This window comes from Oryx dammah, unplaced genomic scaffold, assembly GCF_014754425.2.
Source record: "Oryx dammah isolate SB20612 unplaced genomic scaffold, SCBI_Odam_1.1 HiC_scaffold_6, whole genome shotgun sequence".
Lineage (NCBI taxonomy): Eukaryota > Metazoa > Chordata > Mammalia > Artiodactyla > Bovidae > Oryx > Oryx dammah.
This window is the reverse complement of record NW_024070190.1, coordinates 34,874,551-34,885,942: the sequence shown is the minus strand read 5'-3', so window position 1 is coordinate 34,885,942 and position 11,392 is coordinate 34,874,551. Positions and strand designations below refer to the sequence as shown.

At 40.2% G+C, this 11,392-nt stretch overlaps 1 protein-coding gene across 3 annotated transcripts in view; it reads left to right on the top strand.

The window, feature by feature from the left end:
* The window catches only part of TET1 (tet methylcytosine dioxygenase 1), a 139,515-nt gene that overhangs the window by 2,074 nt on the left and 126,049 nt on the right, over window positions 1-11,392 (top strand). For 2 of the 3 annotated variants that reach the window (XM_040242215.1, XM_040242213.1), the window contains exon 2: window positions 8,452-10,478. In XM_040242215.1, the coding sequence (XP_040098149.1) occupies window positions 8,574-10,478 (1,905 nt within the window). In that variant the 5' untranslated portion in view covers window positions 8,452-8,573. Of the gene's footprint in view, window positions 1-8,368; window positions 10,479-11,392 lie in introns of those variants that run through there. The other variant, XM_040242214.1, reaches the window with a different exon arrangement.

Genomic DNA, 11,392 nt, shown 5'->3' with positions numbered 1-11,392 from the left:
TCGTATTAAGAACTCCTGGATCACCGCTTACCATTTAACCGAGGGTTAACTATGGCTCCCAGCTCTGATCTTCTGGAATTGATGGGTTGGAGTTTTGGATCACCTCTGTCCCTGCCCTTTGTTTCTCTTCCTCCTCTAGTCTTCTTTATCTTGTTTGTCCCTCCCCTCCCCCACCTTCTTCTTTGCCTCTGTGTTTTTCCTTCCCTCTACTCTTTTAAGTCTCTCTTTTCCCACCCCTCTATCTTTCTAACTTTAGTCTTGTGTTTTGATCCAGTTGTCTTTTTATATTCTAGCTTCATTGCTACATTTTTCTTCCCCCTTTCTCTACTTTTGCGGCCCCCCCCCCCCCTTTAGACATTTTCTTCCTTCTGCTTTTTCCTCTTCTTCTCAACATGCTTTATGCTTTTCTTGTTATTGGCGGGGTCATTCTCTTTCCATTTTAACTTGTCCCTTCCCTTTCTGTGGCCCTTTTGGGCTTTTTTCCCCCTCGCTCTCTGCAGGGCAGCAAGGGTGTTTTACATATGGAAGGAGCCTTTGACTAAATCTGCTGGCATTCTAGTGAGTTTCCCTCCACAGTCTTTCCATGTGCAGAGAGCTCTCACACTTCCTGTGGTAGAAAACTATCTAGGAACTACAAGCAGCCCGCCCACCTCCTCTTCCTTCAGAACTTAGTTACTGGAGGAAACTAAGCGAAGTGGTGCCCTTTAAAAAGAAATGCTTTTTTTTAAGTCTTGTATTTCTCAGTCAAGTGCAGCAGCCTTTAAATTCTAAGAAGCTGAATGGAGTGACTATGAAATCAGAGTTTCTTTTGAAACTAGCTCTATGTATGCAAATACTCACCACTTTTTTGGCCACTACTGGTGGTGGGAAGGATTGCAGTATAATTTTAAATTGACATGTGGGCTGGATGGTTACATCAGTTCAGCCACTTCCTGCCCCAGGGGACTGGGAAATCCAGAAGGAGGAGGGATGTAGGTGGGAGAAGATTTTTCTATCACAGTACTGTCACTATTGTCCTTTACAGACAACTGATACAGTTTAGGAAGACAGCTTTTCAGTTTCTAGGCAAGGTGATTGCATCAGAAATTGTTTTTGCTTCCCCCCACCTCCCCTTTTCAAGGCTCTTTAGGGAAAGACTACTTAGTAAACTCAAATAATACTGAGGCAGAAGTCTGATCCTGTTTATTGATCAATTTGGTTAGCTATGTTTAAATTATGTGTGAATAATTAGCAGATACATACATAGGCCCTGGGACCTGATCTAGCCTCTTCTCCACTTTCTCTGTAACCTTCGATTTTCTGTTTGGGGCTAGAATCTCTTTTCATGTTTTAAATTATAAGTTGGCCCTTATCTCCTTGGCAGTAATGTTTAGATCTCATGTCTTACTCCAACTCCAGTCCCTTATGTCACAAGGACACTTTAGAGGGGAAAAATTATTATGGGTTGAGGATCTTGATGCCCTCTGGTGAAAATACTAGTTAACCCAAGTGATGCTTTGCATCCCACAGTTGTTGGAAATTTTGCTAGTTTGTTTCATTTTGCTTTGTTTTCTCCTCCAGGAACATAGAGCTCACCAGATAGTATCAGTTAATTGCATGTAGGCCCCCTCTGGGACCTACTATGTATGTTTGATAACAAGGACATTATTCTCTTATTTTTTGTTCCAATCATGTTATCCTGGAGCTACCTCCATGCACTCAGACTCTTGAATATACTTTAGGGTAGAATAAAACTGATTTTTGAGAAATACTGAAATGTCAGTTTTCATCAGAAATGAAAAACGGAAGTGGAATTAGTATTCAATTGTAAATATATTTTTCTATGACTTAAATACTCTATAAAAAATAAAGCACCCAGAAAAGGAAATAAAGCATTTAATAATGTTTATAAATTAATAAGGAAAATAAGATGTGTAGAAAATTCCATATTTAAATATGAATCTATATAATAGAATGGGTTCCCTCTCTTCCCCCACCCCCCCAAATTTCAGAAAAAGCTTATTGCCTCTCCTCTCAGAGTTCAGTCCCGGGGATAACTTAGTTTATCACAAAAGGGGTTACGTTTCATCAGTGGGGCCAAGTGATAAAATTAAGATCTTGTGGGAGTCCTTATTTCATTTCTGATTGTTTGGCTGAGTGGTACCCAGTGGTTTCTTTCCTGCAGTTGGGTTTTTAGGGGTCATTGGCCTCTTTCAGGATCTCATAAAAAGGCTGTTACCATTTAAAGAGGCCACATCTTTCCAATCCATGTTGCTCATACCTTTTCCATTTCCTTGACAGGCTCTTTTTCAGGAGATAAGGTTTGAATGGTAAACATTATCTTAATTACAAGTCTGCATTTCTAAAGCACTTCCATTAAAAAATATAAAAGAATATATGAGACAGAGATCAAGTTATAAACTACTTTCAAAAGCAGATCCCATGACACCCTCTGGCATATACAGATTACTTGACTCAGCATAAAAATTTTAATTTTCATGACTGATTGCAGTACTTAGATTATATGCCTCTAATAATTTTTAGCCATGTAATCCTGATATAAGACATAAAGTATGCTTATACCAATATTGTTGAATTTCTGAATTTCTAGTGAATGGGATGGATTGCTTTTTGTTATCTGAAAATACATCCTTTTAAAGATTGCCGACTTTCTGGAGATTAGAATTGGAATGTCTTTGTTTTCTAAAAATGGTGGTGTGAAAACCAGTGGTCTTTGGAGAAAATATCCTACAGCTTTTCACAGCAAAAGAGCTAGTGTAGCCAAACTTTTTTTTTGTTAAGAAAAGAGGAAAAGCAGTAAGCTTAAATGCCAAGAATTCAAGTGGATTTGTATTTAGCCTAGTATTTGTATTTAACACAGATTTATCAAAATGCTGTTTTTCTTGTGGTTAATGTTATCACTAATGTCTATTTTAAAAATCTTTCTTAAAGGCTCAATGCTTTGACTCTAAATGTTGTGCTCTGACATCTTTTATTATAGTGTGTGGCCTACAATATGTTAGGTGAAGACAGAAAAAAAGAATTAGATCTTGTTTTGCGGGATATGGCAAACAGAGGATTAAATTGGTTCTATAATAATAACTACTATTACGTTTATTTTCTCTGTCTCTCTCTCTCTTTTTTTTTTATGTTGGCCTGTAGGCAGACTTTTTTTTAAGCTCTCGTTTATAAAACATTTATTATATGCCAGCTCTGTGCTAAGCCTTTACATATATCATCTCATTTTATTCTTGTAGTAACCCAGTAAAGTCAGTACTATTATGCTTTTGTTTCCTCCTATACCCCAAGGCATGTGGAATCTTATTTCCCTGACCAGGAATCAAACCCATGACCCCTGCATTGAAAGTGTGCAGTCTTAACCACTGGACCACTAGGAAAGTTCTTATTATGCTTCTTATTCTAATATACGTAAGTAAACTGAGCAATAGAGAGACCAAGGAATTTGTCAAAATCACATGGCCGATAATGTTTCTGATCTAGAAATTGAACCCACATCTATTTTTAAAGTCTTTGTTCTTATCTCAGATATCAAAAGGATGAAACCATTACCACTAGCTTTTCCCCAGAGAAGCCCATTGGTCCCCCCAAACAACCTCATTTCAAACACAGGAAACTTGACTCCTGTTAAATAGTTTGCTGAAGGACACAGCTGGTGATCACAGCTTGAAACTGAGGGTTTTCTAATGCAACACCATCTCTAGCCACAAAACCAAATAGTGTATCCCAGGATTACCTGGATCAAAAAAGTACAACCAAAACAAAACCAAAATTTGAGGATGGTAGAGGACTGTCAAATTTTTACTGTACCAGGTAATAATTTTAAAAGAAAAAAACCTATCTCCACCTTTTCACAAATAAAGGACTTTTATTACTTTAAAAAATTTTTATTTTGGCCATGCAACTTGCAGAATCTTACCTCCCATACTAGGGGTGCAACCTCTTCCCTTTGCAATGGAAGTACCTAGTCCTAACCACTGGACAACCAGGGAATTCTCTACTTTTTAAATAAATTTTATTTATTTAAGAATGTGAATTTATTTCAGAATTTAAGAATGGGTCTTCATTGCTGTTTGGCTTTTTCTCTAGTTGTAGGAAGAGGGGCTACTGTCTAGGTGTGGTGCTGGGAATTCTCCTTGTTGTGGCTTCTCTTGTCAGAGAGCCCAGGCTCTAGGGTGAGCAGGCTTCAGTAGCTGCTTATGGGCTCAGTGGTTGTGGCTCTTGGGTCTGAGATCACAGGCTCAATAGTTGTGGCACACAGGCTCAGCTGCTGCGAGGCATGTGGAATCATACCAGACCAGGGATCAAACCCCTGTCTCCTGCATTGGCAAGCAGGCTCTCCACCACTGAGATACCAGGGAAGCACTCTATATATTTAGAAAGAAAATTTTAATGAGAGAAAAAGGAAGATGGTAATTAAATTAATTCAGACTTATGAAAAACATTACATGCCTTTTTTTACTTCTTCATTTTTGAAATGGAAGTATAGTAGATTTGTGTTTCCCTGGTGGCTTAGATAGGAAAGAATCTGCCTGCAATGCAGGAGACCCGGGTTCAGTCCTTGGGTGGGGGAAGATCCCCTGGAGAAGGAAATGGTAACTCACTCAAGTATTATTGCCTAGAGAATTCCATGGACAGAGGAGCCTGGCAGGCCACAGTCCATGTAGTCGCAGAGTTGGGACATGACAAAGAGACCAACACTTTCCCTTTTTCACGGGTTGATTTACAATGTTGTGTTAGTTTCAGGTGTACTCAGCCTCTTTTTTTTCTCATTTTGCCACAGACTGATGATCATTTGGTTCAGTTCAGTCGCTCAGTCGTGTCCAACTTTTTCTGACCTCATGAACCGCAGCACGCCAGGCCTCCTTGTCCATCACCAACTCCTGGAGTCCACCCAAACCCACGTCCATTGAGTCAGTGAGGCCATCCAACCATCTCATCCTCTGTCGTCCCCCTCTCCTCCTGCCCCCAATCCCTCCCAGCATCAGAGTCTTTTCCAATGAGTCAACTCTTCGCATCAGGTGGCCAAAGTTCTGGAGTTTCAGCTTCAGCATCATTCCTTCCAATGAACGCCCAGGACTGATCTCCTTTAGGATAGACTGGTTGGATCTCCTTGCAGTCCAAGGGACTCTCAAGAGTCTTCTCCAACACCACAGTTCAAAAGCATCAATTCTTCTGCGCTCAGCCTTCTTCACAGTCCAACTCTCACATCCATACATGACCACTAAGAAAAACCATAGCCTTGACTAGGCGGACCTTTATTGGCAAAGTAATGTGTCTGCTTTTCAATATGCTGTCTAGGTTGGTCATAACTTTCCCTCCAAGGAGTGTCTTTTAATTTCATGGCTACAGTCACCATCTGCAGTGATTTTGGAGCCCCCCAAAATAAATCTGACACTGTTTCCACTGTTTCCCCATCTATTTCCCATGGAGTGATGGGACCGGATGCCATGATCTTCGTTTTCTGAATGTTGAGCTTTAAGCCGACTTTTCCACTCTCCTCTTTCACTTTCATCAAGAAGGTCTTTAGTTCCTCTTCACTTTCTGCCATAAGGGTGGTGTCATCTGCATATCTGAGGTGATTGATATTTCTCCCGGCAATCTTGATTCCAGCTTGTGCTTCCTCCAGCCCAGCGTTTCTCATGATGTACTCTGCATATAAGTTAAATAAGCCGGGTGATATCATACAGCCTTGACGTACTCCTTTCCTGATTTGGAACCAGTCTGTTGTTCCATGTCCAGTTCTAATTGTTGTTTCCTGACCTGCATATAAGTTTCTCAAGAGGCAGGTCAGGTGGTCTGGTATTCCCATCTCTTTGAAGTCAGAGTCGGGCCATTTGAGGAGACAAAAGTGCAATTTGATGATGATTCTTGGCCAGTCCCCTTTCATTTTCTCCTCTTTTCTGAACTTTCAAATAATAGCTGCTTGATTTATTGTTCTTTATTGTTTGTATTATCTCATTTTCTCTTTATTTCCAATTTCCTTGCTTAGATATTCAGCATGAAAATTTTGGGACCCTTGGTAGAAGGGCTTTAGAACAGCAGTCTTTGTTTCTTTGGATTTTTAATATTTATCTACTTATTTGGCTGCACCGGGTCTTAGTTGCAGCACGTGGAATCTTTAGTTGTAGCTTTTGAACCCTTAGTTGCAATGTGTGGGATCTAGTTCTCTGACTAGGGATCAAATGTTGGCTCCCTGCATTGACAGTGCAGAGTCTTAGCTACTGGACCACCAAGGAGAACCTAGAACCAGCAGTCTTTGGATTAAGTTAGGTGAAGGAGGAAAGAGGGACATCATTTCTGGGTGTGGACAGTCCCTATGACAGTGCCTTCCTTATACTGAGGAGGTACTCAGATATTTGTGGACCCATGAGTTCTATTTGTAACCTAATCTGGTGATACTAACTCCCCAGATTTTATGCTGTTTTTGTGTGCATGTATAAAACTCAAAATTTGTAGATTCTTAATTAAATTTATTTATTTTTAAATGAATATTTTTAATGATAAAAAGTACAATTCACAAAGATAAACATCGCAAACCACTAGACACCTAACAACAAAGAAACAAAGATAAATAAAGCTAAATCAGAAGAAAAACAAGGGAAAATAAATATATGTATAATCATAGTGAAACATGTTAACATTTCTCTGAGAATATCTTTATCAAGTGTAGAAAAAATGAGAAGAGTATCTTGAATGATGTCATTAATAATTTAAATATAATAGATTTCTATTTATATCCAACACAAATATATTTAAAATTTTGTATCTCATGTGTTGCTATTAGATGTCCATAGAATATTTAGAAAAACTGGCAAAAATGTAAACATTACTAAATTTCAAAAAGTAGAATTCTTTTCTCATGGTTCAGCTATATGTATACACATATTATTTTTGAAGTTATTTTCCATTACAGATTATTATATGATATTGGCTATAGTCAAACAACTGGACTCAAAATGTTATAAATTTTTTAGTTAGGCAAAAATTCATAAGTTTTCTAAAAGATATATATTATATGTATGATTTATCTTTATATATATGCACACAAGAGCTTTTCTACTATGCTTGATAAAGGCTTGAAAAAGAATATTAAAACAAAGAAGAGATGGAGAAATTGGAAAACATAAACGAAGTGAAATGGGAGCTGCCGCTGCTGCTGCTAAGTCACTTCAGTTGTGTCTGACTCTGCATGACCCCATAGACAGCAGCCCACCAGGCTCCGCCCTCCCTGGGATTCTCCAGGCAAGAACACTGGAGTGGGCTGCCATTGCCTTCTCCAATGCATGAAAGTGAAAAGTGTAAGTGAAGTCACTCAGTCGTGTCTGACTCTTCATCACCCCATGGACTGCAGCTTACCAGGCTCCTCCGTCCACGGGATTTTCCAGGCAAGAGTACTGGAGTGGGTTGCCATTGGAGCACTGAATATGAAATAGAAAAAGTGAAACAAACTAGATAAAAGACCCTCATATAGTCAATTTGTTTTTTAAACATGGCTGCTTATTAAAACATATCTGAAAGATTTAGGTTGTTAATTGAAATATGTTATTAATACTATTGGATCTCCAAGGAGTAGAGTTTCTTGAATAATGTAAGCTCTTCTTCCTCTGGCTTTAGTAGCTTTACTGTCCAACAGGTAATACCCTGCTTGGGTAGTGATGGGCTGAGAAAAGGGTGTAAAAGATAACTTTTGCGGAATTCCCTGGTGATCCAGTAGTTAGGATTTTGTGCTTTCACTGCTGTGGCCCTGGTTCCTTCCCTTGCCAATTGGTTGGGGAACTAAGAAAGATAACTTTTAAGTATTCACATTTGTAAAGATTAGGTTTGAGCTTTAAACTACTTGTAACTACAATAGTTGTGGCTTCTAATTTAAAGAAACCCCCATGCTTAGCTTATTCAAAGAATTTCATTAACTTAATCAATTGTCACAGAAATTAAAGGAGCTTTATTTGTGAATCCAAGGTTTAAAGGGTACTTCAGTATGTTTTGTGTCTATTATACTTTTGTTTTGTAGTAAATATTCTGTTTCTTAATTTTAATTAATAATTGCTAGTGAATATTCCATTTCTGTTTTAAACATTTTTTTGGTTGTGCTGGGTCTTTGTTGCTACTCACCAGCTCTCTGTAGTTTCAACAAGCAGGGGCTACTCTTCTTGAAGTGCACAGGCTTCTCATTGTGGTGGCTTCTTTTATTTTGGATCACGGGCTCTAGGCACACGGGCTCAATAGTTGCAGCATATGGATTCTAGAATTCGGGCTCAGTAGTTGTGGTTCATGGGATTAGTTGCTCCAAAGCATGTGGAATCTTACCAGACTAGGGATCAAACCTGTGTCCCCTGCATTGGCAGCCAGATTCTTATCTACTGTACCACCAGGGAAGTTCCAATGTCCTATTTCAAATGAGAGACTGCATAGGAAAAAGACTCATTGCCAATGTTTTTTTTCTAATTTCAGACCAAAACCTCATGCAACTGAGCACAACCATGGTGCATGCAGATTCTCCTCTGAAGTGAGACTTTCCAAAGGACCAATGACTCTGTCCCTCGTGCCCTTTCAGATTTTCCTACTTCGTAGCTATGTCTCGATCTCGCCACGCAAGACCTTCCAAATTAGTCAGGAGAGAAGATCTAAACAAGAAGAAAAACAACCAGCTGAAAAAGGGATCTAAGCCAGCCAACAAAAATGTGGCGACTGTCAAGACTGTGAGCCCTGGAAAATTGAAGCAATTCGTGCAAGAAAGAGATGTTAAGAAAAAAACAGAACCCAAACTGACTGTGCCAGTCAGAAGCCTTCTGACAAGAGCTGGAGCAGCACGAATGAATTTGGATAGGACCGAGGTTCTTTTTCAGAACCCAGAGTCCTTAACTTGCAATGGGTTTACAATGGCTCTGCGAAGTACCTCTCTTAGCAGACGACTCTCCCAATCCCCAGTGGTCATAGCCAGACCCAAGAAAGTTCCACCACCTAAGAATCTAGGAAAGCAACATGAGTGTGATTATAAGGTACTTACAGACATGGGAGTAAAGCACTCAGAAAATGATTCAGTCCCAATGCAAGACCCCCCAGTTCCCCCTGATATAGAGAAGCTAATTGGCATACAGAATGCATCTTTCATTAAAGACAAGAGCCAAGAGACAACTCAGTCTTGGTCCCAAGGTGTCGAGGATTCCAAAATAATTTGCTCTACTCCTAGTGACCCTGCAGCAGAGATTCTTTCTGGGTCACTGGAAGGGACATGTGGTGGAGAAGGACTATTCTCTAGAGAGACATTGAATAATATCAGTGATTCCCCTAGAATGTTTGCTCAGGACACTGTCTGTGTTCCTTTGCTCCAAAGAGCAGCCCTCAAGGTTACCTCTGAAGGAAACCCCAGCATTCAGTTAGAAGATTTGGGTTCACGAGTAGAATCTCTTAAGCTGTCTGATTCTTACCTGGATCCCATCAAAAGTGAACATGGTTGCTGCCCCATCTCCAGCTTTAATAAGGTTGTACCTGCATTGGACCTTAGAAACTGTTTGTCTATTGGTGGGTCAATATATCCTACCTCATTAATAAAACTCTTCTTGGCAGGTTCAGAACAAGAAACCCTTGGTGCTAAACCAGATCATCAAGAGGTACTCAAAGCTACCCTAGATCAACAGGAAGTTCCTGATACCACCCCTGTCCTAGGACAGGTCTTTAGTGCTGTCCCACATCAATGGGAAGTTCCTGGTGCTAACCCAGTTCATGGAGAGCCTTTGGGTGAGACTCTAGACCCACCAGAGATTCCTGGTGCTATTCCAGTCCAAGGAGAGGTCTTTGGTGCTATCTTAAATGAACAAGTCCTTGGTATGGGTAGTGGTACTGCCTCAGACCCACCTATCTTTCTTCCTGCCCCTCATAACCCAGTTGCTACCTGTAATGCTCTCCCAGCATGGCCCGAGCCCCAGGGCACCGTTTCATCTGGGCTTGAGGTCCCAGACACTATGCAGATTTTGCCTTCGGGCTCAGGTCACACTCCTCAACCGTCATCAAACTCAGAGATAATTTTGGTACCTCCTGTAATACCTATGAACAATATAGAAAATGAGAAGAAGGTTCATATAAGCTTTCTGCCAGCTCACACTCAGGGGTTCACATTAGCCCCTGAGAGAGGACTCCAGCCGGCTCCACAGGGCATTGCCCAACTCTCCCTGGTGAGTCCCAGCACATTGGAAGGAGGGAGCTCCCAGGTCAGCGCCACCAGCATGGTTGGCATCAACACCGCAGGGGTGTCTAGGCCAGTGCCACTTGCTAGTACCTCTTCTCCTTCCTACACAACTCTGCTACCTACCCTGGAAAAGAAGAAACGAAAGCGATGTGGGGTCTGTGAGCCCTGCCAGCAGAAGGCCAATTGTGGTGAATGTACTTACTGTAAGAATAGAAAGAACAGCCATCAGATCTGTAAGAAGAGGAAATGTGAGGAACTGAAAAAGAAGCCATCCGTCATTGTGTCCTTGGAGGTAAGCAAACACCCAAAGGGCTGGGGACACCTGTGAAACTTGAGACAGTGATCTGTGGAGACTATTTTTTAAAAATAATTTTTAAAAATTTTATTCTGTGTTGGTGTGCTGGGTATTTGGTGCTGCAGGCAGGCTTTTTCTAGTTGCAGTGAGCAGGGACTCTAGAGTATACCAGCTTCAGTAGTCGTAGCGCTTAGCCTTAATTGCTACATGGCATGTGGAATCTTCCCGGATCAAGGATCAAATCCTTGTCACCTCCACTGGCAAGTGGATTCTCAACCACTGGACCACCAGGGAAAATCCACGTGGAGATAGTTTGCTTCAGTATTGCATTCTTTTGCTTTGGTAAAATGTTGCTTTAAGTTATCTATAGGAATTTGAGGACCAACCTGAAGCATGTCTTGCACACGGAGTGATACATTAGCTTATTTTTAGAATTTGTCTCAGAAAGCTAGAACATAAAGTTTTTCCATCATAGGTTTTCATGGAGAATAGGGAAATTGTATGAAATGTCGTTTTGGAAAGATTTCCACTGTGCCTTATTTTAGTGTGTCTTATTTTGAAAGCTACATTTTTAAAAACTAGGAGTGGAACAAAGTCACTAAATGCCTTGCATCCTGAGGAACCAGAGGAAATAAACTTCTTTTCTCTTGAGAGAATAAACCTGTCTTTATTTTTTATCTTGAAACTTTGCCTTGGAGGTATAACAATAATAGGATTTGTGCTTCAACTTTCGGCAGGTCATTTCCACTTGCTCTGCATATCTCACAGGATCTTTGGGATTCAATGGTAATCAAAAATTGAAAATGGTTTGTAAAGTCCAAAGTGATATATACATAAAAACACTCATACTTATTATTACAGTTACAAAACTAAGGTAGTCAAAGTATTTGTTGACTTAGACTTTGTTTAAA